This window comes from Magnolia sinica, chromosome 17 (genome assembly GCF_029962835.1).
Source record: "Magnolia sinica isolate HGM2019 chromosome 17, MsV1, whole genome shotgun sequence".
NCBI classification, from domain to species: Eukaryota; Viridiplantae; Streptophyta; class Magnoliopsida; order Magnoliales; family Magnoliaceae; genus Magnolia; species Magnolia sinica.
In genome coordinates, this window is record NC_080589.1 from 73620499 (window position 1) to 73647568 (window position 27070).

The 27070-nt window shown below is 43.8% G+C and overlaps 1 protein-coding gene across 1 annotated transcript in view; it reads right to left on the reverse strand.

The window, feature by feature from the left end:
• Window positions 1–774: 774 nt before the first annotated feature.
• The window catches only part of LOC131231913 (dnaJ protein ERDJ2-like), a 60889-nt gene continuing 34593 nt past the window's right edge, over window positions 775–27070 (reverse strand). The window contains exons 9-11 of the mRNA XM_058228284.1: window positions 20899–20985; window positions 1863–1973; window positions 775–1723 (exon numbers count right to left, since the gene is read on the reverse strand). Of these exons, the coding sequence (XP_058084267.1) occupies window positions 893–1723; window positions 1863–1973; window positions 20899–20985 (1029 nt within the window). The 3' untranslated portion in view covers window positions 775–892. The remainder of the gene's footprint in view (window positions 1724–1862; window positions 1974–20898; window positions 20986–27070) is intronic.

Sequence of the window (27070 nt, forward strand, 5' to 3'; positions counted from 1 at the left end):
GCATCCCAGGTTGGATTGTCAATCTCTCCAAGAATTGCTCTGATTAGACGATCCTAACCATTTGATTAAAGGCATAAAAAAATTGATGCTACCATTTGATGGTAAAGGTCTAACATCAACTTGCACTAACCATCATACGAGGTTTCAGTAAAGAAGACCCAAAAGAATCTTGACCACATTTCTGTGTGGCTGGTTTTCAATTATGACAAGTGGATCATATGGTTCAGTAATCCAGACCATTGGATAAAATGTGTCTGAAAAAATATCCTTGATAGAACAATCTTTACCTTTTGATTCATGTCCTAAGTCAAAAGAGATAAGAAAATGGTCCAAATCCAACGGTAAAAAGGTTCTAACATCGAAAGCTAGGATGTTCCAGTCGGGAGATTTTTTGGGTTAGCTCCATCCACGGTGAGACTCAAAAGATGAGTGGTTTGGATTACCAATTCACTGACACCTGCCGAAATTGATGCCTGGGTGTATGATGCACAGATGCAAGACACATGTCACAATAAAATTGATAGTCAAAATCAAAACCTCTCCTCTTTCCTGGAGAAAATGGTTATATTCACGAATGGAGGAATATAATTCTTCGCATCTTTTCTCTAAGACTCAATCCTTGAGCATGGGCACTATTGCTAAACTGCCTAATTCATGAGTTAGAAAAAGGAGTCGTCCAAACATCTCAACAGCAAACTTCATGAATAAGGCAATTAAAATATTGCCAGATTCATGAACTAGGTGCTGATCCAAATAGCTCCTTATCCATGGTAATAAAGCTTAACAAGGTGTGAAGACTTTTCTTTTTCTTTTTCTTTTTTAATTTATAAAGACAACATTGTTGTGGTGGAAGCTAAATGCCTGAAATGGAGAGTAAGAGGAAAGGCTGTCATCATTCTTCTTCGGTGTCTGAACCTTCAGAACTTGAGCTGCCTTGTCCACGAACAGCACCATTGGCCAACTTGCCATTTCTCTTCTCCTTTCCCCCATCATCTTCACCATCTTCACTATACTCGCTCTCGTAATCATCGTATCCCTCTTCCTCCTCTTCTTCTTCCTCAACCCCATCATCCACAGCAAGTCCCTCATCCACCACAGCCCCCCTTGTCCCTGCCCGGCTCCGTTTTAGAACCTTTATTTTTAAACTTGCTTTCTTGTCGCAGCCAATCCACGCATCACACAAGCAGTAGGAAGTCAGATTATAGTTCCCCTCCGCAGGTGCCTGAAACTTGCCCATCACAAGCCTCGACCCATTCCTTACTTTCTCAACTGCCTCTCTCACAGCAGTACTTGTCTCCTTCACGCTCGTGCCAGAGCCCTCCTTTGCATCTTGTATCGCCTTTGAGGCTGCCATAATAGCAGCCGCCTCATCCATAAAGCTCACCTTCTGAGACATCCACACATCATTTGAGACAGGGTCTGCGAGCAGCAACCAGAAGTTCTCTTCCTTGTGGAATGGGAAATAAGGGGCATGGGGAAGGGCAGCCGTCAGTCCGTTGCCACGCTTGAGTGAGATCCAAGCATGCATGGTGACAATGTCACCCTCTTGTATCCCTTCCTCACCTTCTGTCTCACATGTTATCTCGATTTCTACAGAAGGCATCATTTCAAGGACCACCTCTACATCTTGTGCTTCAGCAGGAGAAAATCCCGCAGCTTGAGTTAGCAGCTCCGCACGCTCCAGTGCGGTCATGTCTTGTAGCTCTTGAAATGTGCGCACCTTCTGCGAAAATAAAAGGTCATCTTTTAGCTGGGAAAGCTCGTCTTTTTAAATTCAAATTGCAAAGGCTTACAAACATGTGCAAGTAAATCCTTATAGACATGCACTTCCCATGTATGTATGCAACCAGTCCTAAGGGTACCTTCCGGCCAATCTTTTTGACAATGGCCTCACTAAAATGTGGGAGCTGCAGAAAGGGTGCGATTCCTTCAGTGGATGCCCCAGAAGCTTTTCTTGCGCTGAGAGGAACAGCCTGCAGCAGTATGAGAATTAACAGCTGTGATATAAATAATTTGGGTTACTAAAGGAGATTAAAATGGGAATTAGATAAGACGGTCAGAATAGCTAAGTTTGGACGGACAGCAAAGCTGAAATGGATTTTGCAAATATCTGGCGTTAAATGCAGGTTACAACTTACAAGACAAGGTCCTATTAAATTCTCAATCTGCCTGAGGGAAATAAGCCAAGGAAAGTCATTTTGATTAGCACAGTCACAAGAATGAAAAGAAAATGCATGATACAGAAACTGAAAACCTATAATTAGGGTTGTCAATGGGCCTGGCTGGGCCTGCGCCAAGAAAAATAAACTTTTTGGATAGGGCTGGACTACACAGTTCAAAATTTGGGCCCAAGCCAACTCCATTGCCAGCCTGTTGACAACCTCATGTACGAGTAAAGGCTTTCGACCCAACCAACACCCCTGTGGTGCCCTAACACACGCCCATGTCAGCCAGCCTATGGTCTACTCAACCCTGCTAATAGGCACAGGCCTCTGCCAACAATTCAAGACACCTGACCCACCTGTCATGGCCACTTTGATATGAACAATGTTGTGTATGCACTTCAAATTACACCAAGGATCCACAACCCTCCATGGAGGCTCTAGAAAGGCAAGGGGAAGGTCCAAAAGAATATGGGTGAAGGTTGTAAGAAGACTTGATGACCCATGGAATAACTGAAGTTACAGGCCTTATGGCCCTTCATAGAGTGGAATGGCGGAAAAGGATTCATATAGCTGACCCCAATTAGTTGGGATAAGGCTTAGATTATCATGATGATCCAACAAGCTCAATGGCTCCCACAATGTGACAACCCTCGATGCTTTTTTTGAAGTCCGAAAACCCCAAATGAGAGTCCACCAAACCTAAACCATGTGGGGCACATCTGAGCCCCAGAAGCAAATCAACGAAGTCCACTGGCACCGACATATACCACAAATCAACCTCAAAGATCTGCCTCGTGGGCACCCCATGCACTATGAGCCCAACCAATAACTTGATCAACTCCTAGGTCTCATCATCTGATCTGCCATTGCCAACCTCATGCATAACTCATAGTAGCACATAAATACTCTAGGCCAGCCATTTTGATGCAATTGATATACAGTTTCCATGGGCCCTATCAATGGCATTCTTCAATTACAATGGTTTAGAATAGTCTCTAAACAATTTTCCACCACAAATATGTACAATCTCAGAGAATAAATAACAAAAAAGCAACAAAACAGTATTTTCCAGCAACCATACTTGAAACAATTTCCAGCAGCTATAGATGCCCTATAATATGACTTCAAGGGAATTCCAGCACCAAACATGCCTCTATATTCAATTTCCAGCAATCGTGAAGATTTCCATCAATCAATTAGAAGTTAAAATGATTTTCGGAATTTCTATATTTGCACTCTTCTCCAAAATGACGACTGCATCATTGATGAGGGTTGCTGACAATTCACATCAGCAAGCAACAGCAATTTTCATCCTTCCAAGGTTATACCATACACATCTCATGAGTCATGTGTTTATGATGATCCGAACCATTCATTCATCACAAGGCTCCATAAATGGACCATAGGCCAAAAAAATGATAATGATAAGTAAACCCTCGCCTTGTAAAAGAAGCCAATGCAATCGGATGTATAGGATTGCTTCAATGCGTATGGGATGAACCCTAACGCCCCTCTAGTTGATTTTATTTTATTTCTTTTTTTAAAAAAAAAAACCCCTCCACTTCTTCCAAAACACAAATATTAGTAGCAAATCACGTTTTGTTCTCGATGCAAAGTGGCATCACACATCCAAGCATGAATCACTATATAGGCAATTAGACTAAGAAGCCCTGAACAAAGTGAAATGGCTGCTAATAGTTCATTCTCTTATAACCATAAGAATGATATTTTAGTCATAGGGAAAGGTCCTCTCAATGCTCTAATGCCCGCATTGGATATGGACCGAATTGTCTCACGATGTTCTGAACCCAGCTCGCGTACCGCTTTAATGGGTAAACAACCCTTGGAACTACAACATAGGGCTAAAGAGAGAGCCAAAAAAGGATCTTTCGTGTATAATCCTGCATAATCCCAAATGTTATCAGTTCAGGTATGTAGACCAAATGAGACAATGCGGGCATAAGTTCCTAGATTCTTATGGAAATTTAGAATAGTAGATCCGATGGGATCAAATCTCATCAATTTATTTTAACAACTTGGATGATAATACATATATCTTTTTATTGGAATAGGGCAGTGTTTGAAATATCGGTATCGCGTTACACATTGCATCCTTGGGATACAGATATGTATTGGTTATCTGTAACGTCTCAGAAAAATCCGTACAAAGGCTTGAGTATCACCTCAGGCAGAAATCATTCAGGACCAAATCCTTTAGAAATTAGGCGAGAATTACCTAGTGCTAAACTAGAGTATCTGTGAAATTAGCACTAATCACTTTAGATACGATCTGCAAGACTCAAAACTTGTAGAATCATTGACGCTACTTTACCCTGAAATCTAGAATCAATCTCTAAACCCGATTGCTCTCAGGAGTACATCGAAACTCCGTATCGGACCTGGACCGCACGTCGAAAGTCCGATAACTACGAAACTATACGAATATGATCGCTTTGTTGGACTTGATAACCATCCCGAAAATCAACTCCTAATAGTATCCAGAAACGCACAACTTGATCCCAGAGTGAAATGTGTGAGAAACGCGTATATCTTTAAGAAATAAACCCAAACTTAAGTAAACTGAGTCGTTCACTTGCAGGTCCAAATATAAGGATTCAGACCGTCAGAATCTGACCCAATTACACCCTCGAATCAGAAAAAATTTCCAACCCATGTCAGTGCACTTGTGGCCCTGATCGAGTACCGATGACCGTCGAACTGAAACTGGTCCGCCACGGTCGATCTGTAAATCCAATCGGACCGAAAACTCAGCTTGACCTAGATCCAATGTCAGGGAGCTTAAGTCCGACCGCACGTAGAAAAGGGGCATCCAGAAGTGCTCCGTTGAGCCAGAACAACTGACTATTTGGCTATAACCTAAGTATATCATGGCCCTGAGGCCATTCCCATCAGTTCCGGGCGTATATAAGCCCCTTAAACGCTCTCTCTCATTCCATACGAATTTGGAAAACCATAAGAGAAAGAGGAGAGAAAAGAGAAGGAAAGAGAGAAAGTGAGAGAGTGAGTTGGCGATTCTTCCTGGGATTCGATCCCGCTACTCCACGCACTCAACCACCCCATCTGTATCGCCATACCGGCGTTTCTGACAACTTACTTGGGTAAGGAATCCTAACCCTAACCTGTTTTAGGGTTTCCAACTAGTGTAATAAATGAAATAGCAAACCTATTCCCTGATATAGGTTGTGGTGGTGCCGTAGACAAAGACTTAGTGGTTAAAATGAGTTCGTTACGCATTTATCGGCGTAAGGTGCGAACTATAAACATTTAGGTTATGACTTTCAAGGCTTTCAATGTCGGTTAATGATTTATAATTGACGTGGGTGCCATTTCACATGCCAAATGCGACGTTTGTTTCGCTTTTCAAATATATATGAACTATGTTGAGTTTATTGTATTCCATGTGTTTGATGAAATGACTGGATTCGTATGGAATCTGGATTTGTGCTTGCCATGATTAATTGTCGTGAATATATGATTGTTGTATATGCGACAGCTCCTTGGCGAAAGGATTTGCCCTAATACATATTACGGCCAATATACGTCGTGTATGTTGGAACGTGTAGTCTTAAGTGTTTGTAAAAATGTCTGTATGAAAGTATTTGGTGAATTGTACTTTATGTGGGTGTTGAGATGAGATTCTCAACTACCTTAACTGGGTATATAAATCCCTCCATGCAACTTACACTGTATTGTCTGTTTTACTCATGGAATGCATGTGTGAATTCATGTGTATGTTGTATTTCATAACATGCTCAAATGGTTATAGGATTGGAATGATTTGTTCATCACTGCTTGACAATGTCATATGAGTACTTGTTGGAATTGGGTGTGTTTGGACTACGGTATAGTCCAGGCAATCGGTAACAGGTTTTGACCAGTTGGCTGAGGTTGTTTTGCCACGCAAGACGTGTTCAATGAATTCGAGCCGTACTTTGGTTGTCGACAGTGGTTAGGCCACACGGAGTGCTTACGCACTTCATGTCGATCAACTTGAGGTGCGCTCATTCCAGTCAAGCTCGTCAAGTAACCCGATTGACCCGATGTATGTTCACCATGTACGGACGCTACTGCTTGAACCTAAGGTACCAAACTCACCAATGGAAATCCCATTAACCTTGGTACCTCGATCCGCTAAGACTCATGAGTCGGGCATGGTGGTATGGGACACCGTGGTCGTGTTGTCGGCCTACGCTGGGGTGACGAGCCTCCCCGTAGTGACCAATGAGCAACCCAGACTTGTGAGCCAAATATGGTAGTATGGGACACTGTATTCGAGCTGTCGGCCTACGACTAGGTGACGAGCCATTCGTAGTGACCTCGAGCATACTCTAAGATTGCGCTGAGGTGACGAGTCTTGCCGTAGTAAACAAGAGTATAAACCAGGCATGCATCGAGGTGACGAGCCCTTTGTAGCGACCTATAACCGCAACATCGTATGAGATTAGCTAGGACTGACGAACCTAGAATGGATCATTGTTTGGGAAATAATATAAGGGAGGTACCTTAGTTTCTCAATCTTGCTGTATGAAAAGGCCTAATAAGAACTTGGTAATCACGCTCATGCACCGCATTGCATGTGCCATTTGGCGTTGGGTAGAGCACTGAGGAAGTGACTGACATGCCGCGACCGTAGAGTGCAGGCGAGGGCATGCATCATTATTACATACCATTCTTACATTAATCACAGTACTTAGGGATGTTTGATTGTACTTTTTTTTTTGTTTCGAAATGTGATTGATGTATAACTGCGTGTATTGATCTTATGCTAAATCTCACGGGTTGCACCCTATGTTGTATATAGGGAATGCCACCTAAGAGCACGCGGAGCACGACACGTCTCACACCTGGCGATTCACTTGACGGGGCACCTCCCCTAAGCGATAGCCATACGGATCCCAGTTCGGGTCCGACCTTTGAAACTATGTCGGATTCTCAGCCGGTCACTGGCCCCACAAATGGGCCAACACCTGTATCACCATCTACTGCACCACCTGTGGCACCATTTGCAGTACCACCTGTTGCACCACCGATTCCTGAGCAGGACTGCGCATCTTCTTCGATGTCGCACGTGTCTCAGTCGGCTCCTCCTATTGATAGGTTCGAGCAGATGATGTTGTTGATACAGCAGCAGCAGCAGCTCTTGGCCAACCTTGGGGGAATCTTTGCCCAGGGCATGGGTGTGACTCCACCTGCACCTTTTGTACACCCTGTTGAGAACACGAGTGCCAATGGAGCATTCGAGAGATTCCAACGCTTGCAGCCTTCCACTTTCACGGGTACTCATAGACCCGAGGAGGCCGAGTATTGGCTTGACTGCATCTCTAAGATGCTAAAGCCGCTGCACTGCACTGAGGCAGAGCAGGTGGAGTTGGTCACCTTCATGTTTGAGGAGGCCAGCTTATGGTGGGACAGTGTTCTGTGAACCATTGTGGTCGGCTATGTATGGATGTGGGAGGCCTTTAAGATGCGCTTCCACGAGAAGTATTTTCCCCTCACGTACCGCCATGAGGAGGGAGAGTTCCTTCGCCTCCGACAGGGAGGGATGACAGTGGCGGAGTATGAGAACCGATTCACGGAGCTGGGCAGGTATGCTCCGTTGATATTGGCGAATGAGCCGATGCGGATGCGGCGATTTTCTGAGGGTCTACGACCTGAGATCCGCTTGAAGATGTGCAGCGCTAGCATACCCAGCTATGCTGAGCTAGTGAGCATGTCCATGCGAGCTGAGCAGGACGGGGACAGGCAGTCCCGTATGCAAGCACCTATGGCCCCTAGGCCGCGACCTGATCTTCCGAGCAAACCATTCCTCGGTAAGAGGCAGCGTGTGGATTCACCGCCTAGGCTTATGGCTTCACCGGTCTCGATGAGGCGACCAAATGTGTGGTGTACCTATTGCAAGAGGCTAGGCCACACAGACGAATTGTTTTACTAGGATGAGGGACAGTGGCTTCTCGCCGTCTCAGAGGATCAACCGCCTGCTTCCTCAAGCCATTATAGCCTCACCTCTGCGATCAGCACCAGCACATCCATCTTTTCGACCGCCTGCACCCCGATTTAGGCTGCCTCAGCGACCTATGGTACCGTAGCCGAACCGATCTCAGCAAGCTCACGTATACTCACTTGTGGCTGAGGCATCAGAGACAGCATCTACAGCACCTATGGCTTTTGACGTTACGACACATATCCAAGGTACTCTAGTCTTCTTATTAGTGGACACCGGATCCACTATCTCTATAATATCGTGCGTAGCAGTCAAGCGACTGGGATTGGAAACTAGTCCTATGGTTGGGGTGAGAATCCTTACCGCTACAGGAAATTTCTCAGACACTACCAGGATCTGTAAGGGGTGTTCGATAGACGCAGGAAGCAGGACAGTGCTCATCGACTTGATTGTCACCCCGTTACATCATTATGACGTCATTCTCAGTATGGATTGGCTCACAGAGATGAAAACAGAGATCGACTGCGATACTAGAGTGGTGACAGCCTGTGGACCAGAGGGCACGACCTTTACATTTCCAGTGCAGGTCAGTTGGCCCTATCGCATTAGTTGTTACGCTTCCATGCTGGAGGATGTTCATGGTCCAACAATTAGGACACTCCTGTGGTCCAAGAGTTCTCAGATGTGTTCAGGAAGATACCTGGACTACCCCCTTAGCACGAAATCGATTTTACCATCGATCTAGTGCCTAGTACGACACCTGTATCTCTTCCGACCTATCACATGGCCCCGTGTGAGATGGAGGAGCTGAGGAAACAGATCGATGATCTGTTGGATGCAGGCTTTATACGACCTAGCGTGTCTCCATGGGGAGCACCCGTGTTGTTCGTAAAGAAGAAGGATGGATCTCTGCGATTATGTATTGATTATCGCAGATTGAACCAAGTGACGGTGAAGAACAAATATCCTTTGCCTAAGATAGATGACCTGTTTGATCAGTTGAAAGGGGCACAATATTTTTCGAAGATTGACTTGCAGTCGGGGTATCACCAGTTGTGCATCAGGGAAGAAGACAGCCTTCAGGACCAGTTTTGGACACTGAGTTTCTCGTGATGTTGTTCGGCCTTACGAACGCACCGGCAATGTTCATGGACCTGATGAATAGGGTGTTTCAGCCGTTTCTATTCCGATTCGTCGTGTTTATTGATGACATCCTGATATACTCTAAGAGTCGGGAAGAACACGAGGAACACCTGCGAGCAGTCTTGGATACTCTGAAGAAGAACCAGTTGTTCGCATAGTACAAGAAGTGCGACTTCTGGAAAGAGGAAGTCAAGTTCCTGGGACATGTAGTGTCCAAGGATGGGATAGCCGTGGACCTTGCTAAGGTAGCTACAGTTCAGGACTGGGAGCAGCCCGGTTCGGTTACTGAGGTGATGAGTTTTCTTGGGTTGGCAGGTTATTATCGACGATTCATTCGGGACTTCTCCAAGATAACCAGACCTTTGTCTCAGTTGACTCGGAAGGATCTTAAGTTTGCCTGGAATGAAAAGGCAGAGGCAGCTTTTCGAGAGTTGAAAGACAAGTTGACGTCCGCCTCTATGCTAGTATTGCCAGAGCAAAGGGTCAAGTATACGATATACACGGACGCATCTCGCGTCGGTTTGGGCGGTGTTTTGATGCAGAAGGACAGGGTTATTGCCTACCTATCGCGATAGTTGAGGAAACACGAGGAAAACTACCCTACGCATGACCTGGAGTTAGCGGCCGTCATCTTTGCTTTGAAAATCTGGAGACATTACCTCTATGAAGAGAAGTTCGAGCTCTTTTGCAAACATAAGAGCCTCAGATACATATTCACTCAGTGGGACCTGAATATGAGCCAGCGGCGATGAATGGAAACCTTGAAGGACTTCAAGTTCGAGGTTTTCTACCATCCGGGCAAGGCTAACCTTGTGGCTGTCGCATTGAGCTGCAAGAAGACCATAGAGTTTGCGGCTCCACTGATGGTGGCAGAATGGGGTATGGTAGAGTTCGTGCGAGACTTCGAGCAGAAGCTCACCATGGAGGACCCGTTCGAGAGCGTCGTGCATGTTCATGTGCGGCCACTTATTGATGATAGGATCATTAAGGCCCAGAAGGGCGATGGACGATTGTCTGAGTTTGAGAGCAGGATAGCGACGATGAGGATGCCGATTGGAGAGTTGGTACGGATGGGGGCTTACGTTACCGTAGCCGCCTATGCGTCCCAAATCTTCACGATCTGAGGCAGGAAGTTCTCGAGGCTGCACATAATTCGACGATGGCGAAGCACCCTAGAAGTATGAAGATGTATCGCGATATGAAGAGATCGTACTGGTGAGACAACATGAAGGCCCACATAGCAGATTACATGTCCCGTTGTCTCACATGCCAGCAGGTCAAGGCAGAGCATCGCCGACCTCCTGGACTTCTTCAGCCCATGTCTATAGCTGAATGGAAGTGGGATTTCATCTCTATGGACTTTATCTCGGGACTATCGAAGACAAGGAAGGGTTATGATTCCATATGGGTGATCGTGGATTGGTTGACGAAATCGGTTCACTTCCTCCCGATTAAAGTTTCGAACTCAATAGACGAGTTGGCCAGACTGTACATCAGGGAGATTGTGCGTCTGCATGGAGTTCCCTTGGAGATCGTGTCGGACCGAGACACGCGATTCACATCTATCTTCTGGACTCGCATCCAGGAAGCAATAGGTGTGAAACTGAAGTTCAGTATCGTGTTTCACCCACAGACTGACGGGCAGACGGAACCGGTAAATCAGATTTTGAAAGATATGTTGCGAGCTTGTGTGCTTGATTCTAAGGACAGTTGGGATGACTGTATCTCGTATGCAGAGTTCGCATATAGCAATGGTTTCCAGGCGAGCATTGGCATGGCTCCCTATGAGGCCTTGTATGGGCGCCCCTGTCAAGCACCGCATTGCTGGGCAGAGGTTGGCGAGAAGAGCTTGATTAACCCAGAGTTAGTTCAGGCGACCTCAGAGAAGATCGACATTATCAGGGGTCGACTTCTGGCAGTACAGAGTAGACAGAAGAGCTACGCCGATACAAGGCGGCGGCGGCTAGAGTTCGGGGTTGGGGACCATGTGTTCCTTAAAGTTTCCCCCATAAAGGGAGTACTTCGGTTTGGCAAGAAGGGGAAGCTTACGCCGCGTTTCATCTGCCCATTTCAGATACTTGATCGAGTGGGTGTGGTGGCATACCGCCTTACCTTGCCCACACCACTTGCGGGTGTTCACAACGTATTTCATGTATCTATGCTGAAGAAATACGTCCCTGACCCTTCCCACATTATCAAATGGGAGTAGGTATAGTTGAGTGAGGACGCTACATACGTATTGCAACCGACGCGTATCCTGGACAGGAAGGAGCAGGTATTGCATAGCAAGGTTATCCCACTTGTGAAGGTACTATGGACACGTCACACGGAAGAAGAGGCTACTTGGAAAACTGAAGCCGAGGTCCATAAGAATTACCCTCAGATTCTCGAGGAATACGAAAAGGTACTAATTTCGAGGACGAAATTTTTCTTTAAGGGGGGTAGATTGTAACGTCTTGGAAAAATCCGTACAAAGGCCCGAGTATCACCTCAGGCAGAAATCACTCAAGACCAAATCCTTTAGAAATTAGGCGAGAATTACCTAGTGCTAAACTAGAGTATCTGTGAAATTAGCACTGATCACTTTAAATACGATCTGCAAGACCCAAAACTTGTAGAATCATTGACGCTACTTTACCCTGAAATCTAGAATCAATCTCTAAACCCGATTGCTCTCGGGAGCACGTCGAAACTCCGTATCGGACCTGGACCGCATGTCGAAAGTCCGATAACTACGAAACTATACGAATATGACCTCCTTGTTGGACTTGACAACCATCCCGAAAATCAACTCCTAATAGTATCCAAAAACGCACAACTTGAGCCCGGAGTGAAGTATGTGAGAAACACGAATATCTTTAAGAAATAAACCCAAACTTAAGTAAACTGGGTCGTTCACTTGCAGGTCCAAATATAAGGATTCAGACTGTCAGAATCTGACCCAATTACACCTTCGGATCAGGGAAAATTTCCAACCCATGTCAGTGCACTTGTGGCCCTGATCGAGTATCGGTGACCGTCGAACTGAAACTGGTCCGCCACGGTCGATCTGTAAATCCAATCGGACCGAAAACTCAGCTTGACCTAGATCCAATGTCAGGGAGCTTAAGTCCGACCGCACGTAGAAAAGGGGCCTCCAGAAGTGCTCCGTTGAGCCAGAACAGTTGACTATTTGGCTATAACCTAAGTATATCATGGCCCTGAGGCCATTCCCATCAGTTTTGCGCCTATATAAGCCCCTTAAACCCTCTCTCTCTCATTCCATACGAATTTGGAAAACCCTAAGAGAGAGAGGAGAGAAAAGAGAAGGAAAGAGAGAGAAAGTAAGAGAGTGAGTTGGCGATTCTTCCTGGGATTCGATCCCGCTACTCCACGCACTCAACCACCCCATCTGTATCGCTATACCGGCATTTTCGACAACGTAGTTGGGTAAGGAATCCTAACCCTAACCTGTTTTAGGGTTTCCAACTAGTGTAATAGATGAAATAGCTAACCTATTCCCTGATATATGTTGTGGTGGTGTCGTAGACAAAGACTTAGTGGTTAAACTGAGTTCGTTACGCATTTACCGGCGTAAGGTGCGGACTATAAACGTTTAGGTTATGGCTTTCAAGGCTTTCAATGTCGGTTAATGATTTATAACTGACGTGGGTGCCATTTCACATGCCAACTGCGACGTTTGTTTCGCTTTTTAGATATATATGAACTATGTTGAGTTTAGTGTATTCCATGTGTTTGATGAAATGACCGGATTCGTATGGAATCTGGATTTGTGCTTGCCATGATTAATTGTCGTGAATATATGATTGTTGTATATGCGACAGCTCCTTGACGAAAGGATTTTCCCTAATACATATTACGGCCAACATATGTCGTGTATGTTAGAACATGTAGTCTAAGTGTTTGTAAAAATGTCTGTATGAGTAAGTATTTGGTGAATTGTACTTTATGTGGATGTTGAGATGAGATTCTCAACTACCTTAACTGAGTGTATAAATCCCTCCATGCAACTTACACTTTATTGTCTGTTTTACTCATGGAATGTATATGTGTGAATTCATGTGTATGTTGTATTTCATAACATGCTCAAATGGTTGTAGGATTGGAATGATTTATTCATTACTGCTTGACTATGTCATATGAGTACTTGTTGGAATTGGGTGTGTTTGGGACTACGGTATAGTCCAGGCAATTGGTAACAGGTTCTGACCAGTTGGCTGAGGTTTTTTCGCCACGCAGGACGTGTTCGATGAATCTGAGCCGTACTTTGGTTGTCGACAGTGGTTAGGCCACACGGAGTGCTTATGCACTTCATGTCGATCAACTCAAGGTGCGCTCATTCCGGTCGAGCTCGTCAAGTAACCCGATTGACCCGATGTATGTTCACCATGTATGGATGCTACTGCTTGAACCTAAGGTACCAAACTCACCAGTGGAAATCCCGTTAATCTTGGTACCTCGATCCGCTAAGACTCATGAGCCAGGCATGGTGGTATGGGACACCATGGTCGTGTTGTCGGCCTACGCTGGGGTGACGAGCCTCCCCGTAGTGACCAGTGAGCAACCCAGACTCGTGAGCCGAATACGGTGGTATGGGACACTGTATTCGAGCTGTTGGCTTACGACTAGGTAACGAGCTATTCGTAGTGACCTCGAGCATACTCTAAGACTGCGCTGAGGTAACGAGCCTTGCCGTAGTAAAAAAGAGTATAAACCAGGCATGCATCGAGGTAACGAGCCCTTTGTAGCGACCTGTAACCGCAACATCGTATGAGATTAGCTAAGACTGACGACCCTAGAATGGATCATTGTTTGGGAAATGATATGAGGTACCTTAGTTTCCCAATCCTGCTGTATGAAAAGGCCTAATAAGAACTTGGTAATCACGCTCATGCACCACATTGCATGTGTCGTTTGGCGTTGGGTAGAGCACTAAGGAAGTGACTGACATGCCGCGACCGTGAGATGAAGATCGCAGAGGGAGTGCAGGCGAGGGCATGCATCATTATTACATACCATTCTTGCATTAATCACAGTACTTAGGGATGTTTGATTGTATTGTTTTGTCATTACTGCTGGACTGAAATGACAGCATGTTAACCTTTGCTTTATGGCTCCACTGAGTTGATCACTCACTCCCACATTCTGGGACGGTGTTTTAAACACTAACCAGACCCTGTCATAGTTGCAGGTGATGGTGATGCCTGCGAGGCAGAGCCGGACTTCGAGGACGATGAGGAGGCGTTCTCCTATATGCAACTGTTAGGCGGGTTTATGTAGACCTGGTGTTGCGTTGACGGGGCTACAGGGTTTTGGATAGAGAACATTACACTATCTTATTTTGTACATTTTGGAACTAAACTTGTAATTATTTAACCTAGTGACATTCATACTCTGAGGGCTTGCTATTACTTTTATACAGTTTATATACATATCACAGTCTTCCACTAGCGTAGTTTAATTGCCTCTGGAGTATGATATGCTGATTTGGTATAATCTCATTCATGTTTAAAGCACTAGTACGGACAACATTCAATCATCATTATCGGTGTTGCATAAGTGATGCGTTGGAACTCGGGAGCTGAGTATCTGCTCGACCCCCGATTTTCAGGCGTTACATTAACGCATGACATATATCATTTGTATCGGGTAATTTATCGCACTTTTTGGGAAACATGGGGAAACATTGGGGAAATGGTTGAATTTTTCAATGGAACTTCAAGGATTGTTAAAAAAAGACCTTAATACACACTTCTAAATCATAATATCCCAAAAAAGAAGTGCACATAATAGGTTTCCTTTGTATAGGGCCCCTAACTCCCAAGTTATGCGCTGTCTAACTGAACTAATGCAACTATTAATAGGGTACGGACCGTATGATACGACATGTGGCTCCCTCCAAAATGATCTTTACATGGAAATGAAAGAATCTGAAGTGATTAATGAACAAAATATTGCAGAATCAAAAGTATTTCTAGTCCATGGTTAGATGAATGGACCACAGTATTAGAGAAACTAAAAGAACAAATCAAATCCCATGGTCGGTCATGTGTGTGATCAAAAGGGCCACACATGCAATCAGGTGGGACCCACCCTTGATCTCTTGCTAGTCCTACCTAAGGACCGCCAATTGCATCAACTCCCTCTGGTTCCATTGAGTTGAATTCAATGTAACACTCATACAACTCCGGATTGATGCATTGAAATTCTTCCCTACCACATAAACCTTGGACGGCCTTCCACTTCACAAAAAGCTTTGATACCACCATGACGTGTGGATACAATCTGATCGATGAGCACATCTTCAATCACTTCATCCTGCTACCATAGGCCCACCCTTGATCTCTTACTAGTCCTACGAAAGGACTGTCGATTGCATCAACTCCCTCTGGTTCCATTGAGTTGAATTCAATGTAACACTCATACAACTCCGGATTGATGCATTGAAATTCTTCCCTACCACATACACCCAAACCACCTCACAAAAAGCTTTGATACCGCCTTGATGTGCAGATACAATCTGATCGACGAGTACATCTTCAATCACTTCATCCTGCTACCATAGCACCCCCTCCCCCCCTCCTCCCCCCGCAGGTGTGTAGAAGGAGCTTATCGGAAGAGGAACTTGATGACTTCATACAGCTTCTTTCTTGTCTTCAGGGAGTTCATCCCTCAATCAGAGTGAGGGAGGAGTCGATGTGGAGTAAAGACAAATCCAAAAAATTCTCGGTGTGGACCTTCTATGGTTGATGTCTCAATCCATGGTCATAGATCGATGTCGCCACACCGCCTTTGTGTAGCACTATGAGGCCACATCCAAGGTTGGTCTAAAGAAATAGGGGGTTCCCGACCACCAGTGATAGGTTATTCTCTTTGAAGCTATCTATGCCTCCCTCATGCCCTTGTTCATCTTCTTCTTATGCATCTTCATGTTCACATCCTAGTTGGCCTTCTAATAATTCTTCTTTGTACCATTCACTTTCCTATTTCACAAAACATAAGAATGCAAGAGGGGCGCATGCAGCTAATGTTCTCCCTGTTGCCCAATTTTCAGATTGCTGTTTCGATTTGTAGGGCATAGTTCTTTTTGTTTTCTTGTCTATTTTCCCTTTTTGTATTCTTTTGGCCTTTGGCCTTTTTCATTAAATTCTTATTATGGCTTTTCAAAAAATAATAATAATAAATTTGCAGCATACGTTTGCAGCCTACCTTCACAATTTGAAATAAGTATTGTTTGATCTACTTTGATTTTGCTTAACTTACTTGTCCTTTGTGTTCAAGTTTCGAGCGTTTGCCAACTAATTAGCACTGTTATTGTTACATGCAGTGTTCTAGCCAATCATGTTTTCTTAGGAAAAATACCATGGGATGTAATTGATCTTAAAAAAGCAGGAGTGAGATGGAGCTGGTGGCAATAGAGCGAGAAGGTGTATATCCGCTGGCTTGGAAACTACTGTATCTGGCCACTAAATTCCATTCATGCACTTTTTGTGCCATTGGGTATCGTTTCATCTGCATTGTTTAGTTAGATGGTTACCAATTCTCATTGTATCTCATATAACAACCCATTGCAATAACTTGTCACTTGATGCTTCGCTGTTTCTGTCAGACAACAACAGAGTGCCAATTCATACTATCGTCATGTATCTTCTTCCACAGTCAAGTTGTCATGACATAGAAAAAGTTCCCGAAATGAGCTTGTCTTGCAATCTAGATAAAAAATTTCAGTTTCAGTCTCACCTTCCTTTCCTCCCAGTTGTCCACAGAAGGAAGGCCACAGGGCTGCAAGTCTTCTTCAACAACGTAATACCAATCTTGGATTGATCATGTCTGTGATCTTCCACAAATTGTTCCCAGACAAGGCCCACCTGATTGCATAACAGGAATCTCCTTCCACAATTGCTGGGAAAAGCTGAAAAGAGATGAAGATCTTAATGGCTTGAAGGAGGCTAGCAACCTTAGTGTTACTGGAGTGCCTAAAACCAATGGGACCCCATAATTCGATAATGGAGATTCCAGCGTGATCACAGAAAAACCCACCAATACCGCCCAGCTTGAATTTCCAAAAGAACTGCCATCAAAGTTTGTTTTGAAGCATCCAGAAGGGGGAGGAGTCTTTGAAGCATCCAGATGGGGGAGGAGTCTTTGAAGCATCCAGATGGGGGAGGAGTCCATCTAGCTTTCTCAATCTGAACTTTTTTCCGGCATTTGAGGACAGCCTCAAAGTTAGAATAGAAGCACAGAAACTGAATAATTGGGCATTTGCATTGGTTCTCGATCAAGACACCAACCATCTACGATAGGATTGATGATACTTGGGCATTTGCATTGGCTCTCGACCAAGACACCGATCATCTAAGATGGGATTGATGATAGACTTAACTGGTGCTGACTTATTCTGAAAGATTCTGGCATTTCTTTCGGTCCAAATGACCCACAATGTGATTAGCCAACTGCTCTCCAAAGAATTCCCATTGGAGAACCAGCCAGCAACATGCTTAAGAATCAAATTTAGGAATACACAAACGAACCGAAACTTACGAATCACTTCACTCCAAATCTTGCCAGACAACGAGCAATGAAGCAGGAGATGATTTGGCATTTCTTCGGCTGTGCAACACATTACATATCTATTGGGAATCACAACTCTCTTTCTTAAGATAATCAATTGTTAGAATATTTTCTAGAGACGCTGCCCACACAAAAGTTTTCACTTTCGGCAGAATCAGAATATCCCAGATTCTTGAAATAAGAGACACTTCAGCATTACTTTCATCCCCAAGTCATTGCCCAAGGATGAAACAACCATCAGCAGCAGCATCCCAAATTCTTCAACTGATCCCTTGAGAAAAAATTGAACACTCCTTATGCTGAGCCATTAAGTTCAAAATGTGCAAACCACAGCTTGATGGCTTCATCCATTCCATACCATCAAAAAATATTTCCAAAGACTTTAGCTAGTCATTGAAAATCTTGGGTCTCGATTAACATCATAATTTGGGATTGCAATCTTCACATGCTTTGCAGGATCCTAGGTGCAAAAATCTAATCATTCGGTATAATTTGGTTAATCCTATGAAGGGATAGGTGCCCTCGGGCCATGTCGTGATTAGCTAGGTCGTTACAGTCCCAAGTTCATTTCATATTTTCTATTGTAGTTTTTGTTAATTATATGTCTAAGGAGATCATTCCTTGACTCCATATTCATCTCAAGGTTGTTACAAGATGATTGAGGTCAGAGTTGTTCCTCCTACTAACCTCTTCTATGGCGGTAATCCAGGCTGCTAGAACATTTAATTGAGCAGCAAAACTCTTGTTCATGTCACTAATTTGTTTGATTAGCATATCCATCCTTCTTTGTAAAGGTCCCGACATATCATTCAGGTCATCTGCCATCTCACAATTATAGACAATCCCGCTTCCGGTGCATATGCACTAGCAGATGTGAACATATATTGCAAACCCAGATCACTGACCCAAGTGGTACATTGTGCAAAACATTGATCTAGAATTTTGGTCAAATCTGACTGTTGATTTTTTTTTTTCCTGTTGATGTGTCCACCATATCAGCAGATCTGACTTAGAGATTGCATACAGTGCGGATATCAAATAATGAGCAGATCCTAAATATGGAGAGCTGATACAACAGTAAAAAAGTGCATACCTGCACAAATGGGATCGTAGATCCAAGATGAGTGCTAAGATGCAGCAGAACAGAGGTGTAGATCTCAACAGATCTGGCTATAAATATTAAGATGAGGAGCACTGAGATACAGCACGCCAAAAATGCAGATCCGAACATATCTGATCATAGATCTCAAGGCAGACCAGAGACTTCCACCTAAACAGATCCGATCATAGATCCAAGAGATGGGCCGCTAAGACATCACAGGCCAAAGATGCAAACCTGAATAAATCCGATCATAGATTTTGGATGAGTCGCACTAAGACAGCAAACCAAAGATGCAGATCTGAACAGTTCTAATCATAAATCTAAGAGATGGGGTACCCGTACTAGACACAGCAGGCCAAAAGATGCAGGCCTGAACAAATCTGATCATAGATCTATGAGATCGGGAGCTTAGATACAAGGGCCAAAGATGCGGATCTAATTGTCAATATGAGATGAAGAGAGATGTCACATATCAGTCCAAGATGTAGATTTGGCCATGTTTTTACACTGTCGCTGATTAAATGCACAAATCTAGAAATGAGAGGGTTGTCGGTTCAGAATATAGGTCGATTTTAGGTTTGGATGGACGGATCAGGGTTCATCAAGATCTAAAGATTGGTTTGGGACTTAAGGTTGTAGATCTATAGTTGGGAAAGGGGCCGATTTAGCTGGATTTTAGGTTTAGGCTCTAGATTGAAAGGTTCTGTTTTGTACAGTCTAGAGTCTAGACCTAGATCTAGAACAAGGGTCTGTGGTAATATGGATCTAGCTTAGATATAGGTTTTTGAGGCCATGGAATTAGAAGGATTGAGTTCGATGGAAAAGACCAGATCTAGGGGCTGATTGTTGTAGGCAATAAGATTGAACAAGTGGGGGGGGTTGACTTGCTCTAAAAACTCGAATTGATAGAGCATGGCGAATCAATCCCTTTTATCTCATAGCCCAGGCCCCACATCCCATGGGTTAGGACCTCGGCCGAACCCCCCTTGTGGGCCCCACTTCACATGGGTTCCGCTTCACATGAGCCACCCGCTTCACATGGGTTGGGCCCGCCTCACACGGGCCGCCCACCCCGAGTGTGCCCCTGCATCCCACAGCACATCCCACTTGAGCCGGGTGTGAAAATGCCCCTGCATTAGGGGGCCTTTGGTTGGTTGGTTGGTTGGAAGGGAAAGGGTACTAACGGTGGACAATCTTCAACGAAGAATGATGGTCCTCCCCAATGTGTGCTTAATGTGCATGCGCAAAGACAAATTCTGAACTATTCATTCACTACAAGTTCACTAAAGAAGTTTGGGATAGGTTACTTGAGGCGTTCAAAACTCCGCAGGCTATGCCAGGGTCTATTGAAGATTTTCTTTGGGCCTGGCACAAGAGTGGGGTTGGCAAGAAACGGAGATAAGTGTGGAGGCTGGTCCTCCCGGCTTTCTTGTGGGCCCTTCAGGGAGAGAGGAGCAATAGGTGGCAGGTTGGTGCTTGAGGTGGTGAGAAGGGTGGAACAGGAAGCAGTAGATTGCACCTCTTGTTCCCAAGTCCATCAATGTTTGTAATGTAATTTCTCTTTTCGGTTTGTAGCTTTCTTTCCCATCTGTTGTTTCTTTGTGTAATGGTTTCAATAAAAATGTCATTATTATTGTTGTTGTTGTTGTTGTTGTTGTTGTTATTATTTGAAAGATTGTAAAGATTTCATTACCTTTCAAAAAAAAAAAACTTACCATGAAAATGTTTCATGTAAAAATCACTTTGAAATAATCTTCTGATATTGAATAACCAAGAATTTTAGTAGATACAAGCTCATGTTGGGGGGGAAGAAAAAACCTCGAGTGTTCCAAATCAAATCAAAATTTGCATTTATGTGGGGTTTAAAAGAAATCAACTAAAATAGCTTTAATACATGAAATGATCATAAAAGAAGTCAGAATGAGAAGAAGAAAAAAAATCCACCAAAGCAGCACCTGAATGATACTCTGAGAAAGTTCAACAACCCCAATGGCAGGTCTCAACCATCCATGTCCCTGAGGACTGCGTGGTATAACAGCCATCTGCATGCAAGGGGGAAAAAATTATAGTGAAATGTTGACTATAGAAGCTGGGGACAAGAAGACAAGTTAATATATGAAATTAAGGAACCTGACTGAAAAGAACGGAAGGCAAGTAAGAAGAAATTATATTGAAAGAATGTTCTACACCATCCCAATTTTTTTATACAGCTGTCATCCTCATACTTCTTGTCAAGATAAGTAACAGAGAAATGAAAATAAAACAGCATTTTACACATGATACTGCATAATCTTATTTTTTTTTAAATACTATGGTATATATTTCACAAGACATGTTAGTGAAAATGGAGAGGGCATGAGCCACACAACAGTATGAATATGTTGCAGGTTTAAGTTAGAAGAATGGCCCCATCATTTAATTGCCATTGGTATAATTTATTTTCAATTACAAAACAAATGATCAAACCATCAAACGTATTTTCCAAAATAGACAAGTGATGGATAATTATATAAAGATGTGGAAGAATCTAGATGTGCTTTTGCCTTGGGAAAAGAATACAAGGGTACTGTTACAAGATTAATTTGTTCGAAAATGTCAGAGATGCATGTCATCAGGTGAGGAGGTTAGTCATCAGAGTGGTGGAGATCATGGTCATGGTAGTAGTCAGAAGATATTGGATTATGTCAACCGGTCTCAGCATGGCGATCATATGCTAATTCAGAGTCCATGGTCACACTCGCACCTGTACGCATACCCTTAATATCAGCCACCAGTACAGAAGCTGATGACAATTTACAGCTCCCTCAGGCATTCATGTGGATTTGACAAGGTATGAGTCATATGACTGTAAACTGATCACCAGTAATGGGTATATCATCATATGTATGTGTCTTGTGCTCTTGCCATCTTGTTAGTTGTGAATTTGTGATTTGTGAACTTATATATACCATATTAGTAATGTAGTATATAAAAATTTAATAATTGAAGATGCCTGATGTATGTTACGCACTTGAATACTTGAGAATTATATCATAATATATTCTATCAAAGTGAGTTATGATCCTCAAAAAGAATATCTGATGCAAGACAATTAACCAGTTGCTCTAAAAGCTCGAACTGATAGAGCACGGCAAATTAATCCCTTTATCTCATACCCCCGGCCTCAAATCCATGGGTTAGGTCCTCGGCCGAACCCTCCTCATGGGCCCCAAATCCATGGGTTAGGTCCTAGGCTGAACTCTCCTCGTGAGCCCCAAATCCATGGGTTCCACCTCCTCGTGGGCCCCAAATCCATGGGCTCCGCCTCACACGGGCCCCAAATCCATGGGTTATGCGAGCCACCCACCCCGAGTGTGCCCCTGCATTAATCACCTCGGTGAGGAGTCTCGAACACGAGACTTCCTGCTTTGATACCAATTTGATGCAGGACAATTAACCACTTGCTTTAAAAGCTCGAACTGATAGAGCGTGGAAAATTAATCTCTTTATCTCATAGCCCAGGCCCCAAATCCATGGGTTAGGTCCTCGGCTGAACCCTCCTCGTGGGCCCCAAATCCATGGGCTTCGCCTCACACGAGTCACCCGCCTCACACAGCCCCCAAATCCATGGGTTATGTGGGCCACCCACCCCGAGTGTGCCCCCGCATCCCACAGGCCACCCCACTCGAGCCCGGTGTGAAAATGCCCCCGCATTAATATCGTATCAAAATATGTATCTAAGAGTGCAAGACTGATTCACTCAGCTTTAAACTGCCAGACATACATCATTCTTACCAAAGATTATAAAGTTACAATATAAAATACATGTACAAACCCAAAAAAAAAAAAGGACCCTAAGGTTTTGCATTTTTTTTTTTTTTTGTATTTTCCAGAATTTCTCTATTTTTTAAATGAGACAAAATTCCAGCAAATGCTACAGCCTATATCGTATTGGTTAGTTAGTTCGCTCATATGCCCACGAATATCGGTCCATAAAACCTCGATCCGAATGCCTTCCTAGGGAAAACAGGAAGACAACATAGAATCATCTTCAGTGTTAGAGGAAGGGGAGCAGAGACGGATGTGGAGGCCACTACAATTTTCCAAATTGTCTTTATTATTATTATTATTATTATTATTATTATTATTATTTGCTTCTTTTTCTTTTCTTTTTTTCTTTTTTAAGGATGAAGCAATTTATTAGGCAGAGCCAAAAACAAAAACAAAACAAAAACTACGAGAAAAAGAAAGCAGAGACAACAAAAACAGAAGAAAAAGAAAAGCATGACTAGAATACAATGACCAGGCCCATAGAAACCCAAACTACACACAGAGCCCAATCCCTAAAGGGCAAAAGGACTTAAATGAAAACCCTCGCAAAGGAAGATCAAACATTCCTAAAACAGTGATTTTTCCTCTCAGATCAAACATGCCTAAAACATGTGATTATTCCCAAGGATCCTCCCTCGTCCACATGCCACATCCGAAATAGGTCATCTATGGAAAAAGGCATAGCTCACTGAACTCCAGCCAAAGCAAGAGCACATCACCAGATCTCAAAAACAAAAGAACAATGGAGGAACAAGTGGTTCACTAACTCGGCATCACAAAAGCACATCAAGCATACGTTTGTGAGAGAGATGACTCTCTTCTTGACGTTGTCAATAGTGAGCACCCGATACTTCTCCACCAACCATGCAAAGGCTGCAATTTTAGGGGGAGCACCATCGAACTAGGTTGTGTCATCTAACCACCAGCCAAAGCTGGAGAAGGAAAGGCAAGGAATTGGTAGAAGGATCACACCGAGAAGGATCCTGAGGAAGATGGCAACCAAAATAGAGAATCCTCCGAACCCAAAGATGGTGATAGACCCTTCATCGATTCTTTGCAATTTAGATTCCTGAAGAACAATGAGCTTAGCTCTCGAATGGGAGCAAATTTCCTTCACCTGAGACCGTTTATTAGGGCAGTCCAAACCTCTTACATTTTAAGAAAGGATCTTCATTGATGAACCTGGCTCGCCCTTCTCCCCTTTCACATGTTTCTAGGGATAGCTTCCAAGACACCTTTTGGGAGCACCCCTAACTTGACAAGCTCTTTGTTGCTAGGAAGGATACTGGGAGACCTTGAAAGAAAAACCCCTTCAACCGAGACCCAAAGACCCCTTTCTGGCACTAATTTAAAGAGAGCAATGTAATCTTCATCATGATTACTAAACATCGGGTAGACAACATCTCTAACCCACTTTTTTTTTTTTCTTAATATATTCCACCAACCCCTCCATTATCTCCATCGGAATACAAGGGGGAGAAGCAGAACCCTAAAAGGTTCGAATGTCATTTGTAGAGAAAGAAAGAAGCCCTTAAAAGGGGGAACACCTAGAGCCTACACCAGAGGACCCTGGGCCCAAAGAACCAAATCCCCGCCCGAGGAGAAACTGTCTATAACTAAAGAAGGGTTAGGGAAGGAACCAGGAGGCATTGTCGTGAGGGCCAGGGGGCCAACCGAGGCCGTAGAGAGAGGGAGAGGGGGATCAGAATGAATAGGGGCCACCAAAATCGACGAGTAAGGATGGGTATGAAAAACTTTAGCAAAGGAGAGGAGATGAAGGGATATAGAACTGTTTGGGACTTGGACTGACACAAGGGGAGATAACATCCGTAGAGAGATCGTCAGAGGAGAGGTAGACCCCAGGATGAGCATCATCTTCCTATCTTCCATCAGAGGAGTCATCTTTCGAGTGAGAGTAGAACGAGATTGTCGAAGAGGCCACTAAAGGAACCACCTTAGAGGGGGAGATAGGGCTCGAACAGTGTTCTAAATATCGACGATATCAGCCGGTATATCCCACGATATTTCTTGTATCCCACCTGTGCGATACGAAACGCACAAGTAGTGAGATATTATCCCACATGTTCGATTCAATGAGCAATTTTTTATTTTCGATCCTTCTTTTTTTTCTTCTGTAAATCATGTTAAATCAGTGTTAAACAGTTACAAATCCATATTTTTCACGTTTTGCATGAAAAATCATGGATTGAGAGCTTTGATTTTGAGACTTGGAGGAGAAGGAGTGAGTTGTGGAAATTTGAAAAAAAATAAAATTTTCCCAATTTCTCGCAAATTGGTTGCAATCTTTGTGTCCAAACATAAAATCAAACATGTTTGTTACTTGATTTAGTGATTCTTCTTTTGCTTTTGAATGTATTGCTTGTGTTTCCACACATCTTCTTACATTTATAAATTATATGAATAAACTTTGAATATACCTGCATCAATTCAGTTAGACAATGCATAGAATAGGACCCCATACAAAGAAAACTTATTATGTGCAGTTGTTTTTTGTAATGTTTTGATTTGTAAGTGTGTATTAATGTCTTTTTTAACTATCACTAAAATTTCATTGAAAAGTTCGACCAATTTCCAATGTTTCCCCATGCTTCTGACAATAATGATACATTACACGATACAACCAATATATCCCATGCGATAACCGATACATATCCGTATCCCAAGGGTGCGATACATAACGAGATACAGATATTTCGAATACCGGGCTCAAATCATCCTGATGGACCAAATCTCCCTTAGCATGGTAGAAGGCTCTAGCCCCCTTTATCACCTATTGGCCTTCGTCATACGCAATAGTATCATCAACAACTATTTGAGAGGAAGCGCCAACCAAAATCAAAGGAGAAGGGTCACATGTCCGATCCTCATCCACATTAGGGTCTGAAGCAGGGTATGTAAGCACTTACATTAACTATTGACCGGACAGAGACCTACGAGAAGTAGAGGGGGCAAAGTGCGTAAAGGAGGCTTGCTAGCGACTGGCAGTTGCAAAATCATCGTTGTTCACATCATGACACACGTCCCAAGAGGGGCTCAAAGAAGACCTCGAGCCGCACCCATTAATAGGAAGAGGAGAGGAAACATGCTCAAGACAAGAAATCAAGATCTCGCACCGATATCTCATGTGAGATTTCACGTCATCCCTTGAAGGAGAAAATATTGGGGTAAAAACAGCGCCCACATGTGAAGGAGATGAGGCCTGAGTAGCAGAGAGAGGCATGAAACACTAGACAAGTGGCTGGAAAGCTGAGGCCTACTATCCAAAATCTAGCACACGTGTGGGAGACACCATGCCACACTGACCAAAATGAGTGGGGGCCAGGCCACACAAGTCGCGCGGGGGAGCGAGCACGTCCAGAGGTCCATAGGACGCTGGAATTAGAGCTCTAGCATTCACGATGAAAGGCGTCGCCACCGCAATCAGCGAACAAAATCTGCCATGAAATGGCTAAGCAAATGCATTCCCAAGCTACAATCGACTGAGTACTTCCCCTCGAAAGACCGGAATCTCAAGAGACTCCTCTCTGGTAACGATCTTGATGGAGGAAGGCACCACTATCGTCCTCTTCACCCTGGTCAGAAGCCAATCCGAGAGGGGATCTTCCCAACGCTCCATCGATTGGTCGATTCGGGTAACTTCCCCTAAACAAGACCCAAGAGAGGAAGATTTCTTCAAACCAGAGTTCTAGACGGCATGCTAGAAAAACAAACCAGGATGAACCATGCCTAAACTTGACCAATTATCCCATTTGCAGATTGCCTCCATTGGAACAACCCAGTGAAGGTTCCCTGTGGACACAATCTTATTAATATCAGAGAAGGAAGAAAGAGAAACCCAAACTGCAAAAGGATTCAGATATCTCAAAATGATATCTTTTGGACCCACAGAACAGTATAATCGGAACTAAGAAACAAGATCTTATAGAGAGCTAGGACGCACTTTAGGAAACACACTAGGAGGAACAATAATCGACAAAGCTCCAGCTAGGGATCTTATCATTGAAATCATACGACTCCCTTTTTTTTTTGGGTGGGGGGGGGGGGGGTGTGGGAAGACAAGAAGAGGGAGGAGGAAAGGGGCTAGTTGGGGGAGGGGTTCCAAAATCCCCAAGAGGAGGAATACCAAATATGTTCCCTAAAAAGGCATCCATTAAGGAGCTCAGGCCCCCCAAAAGGGGCTCATCCTCCCTCCGACACTATCAAGGCAGGAGAAGCGTGTGTGCGTGTGTGTGTTAGGGGGGCTCCATCTTCTCCCAATTTGCCCTTCCTGCTTCCCGATCCAAAATGGGCAACATT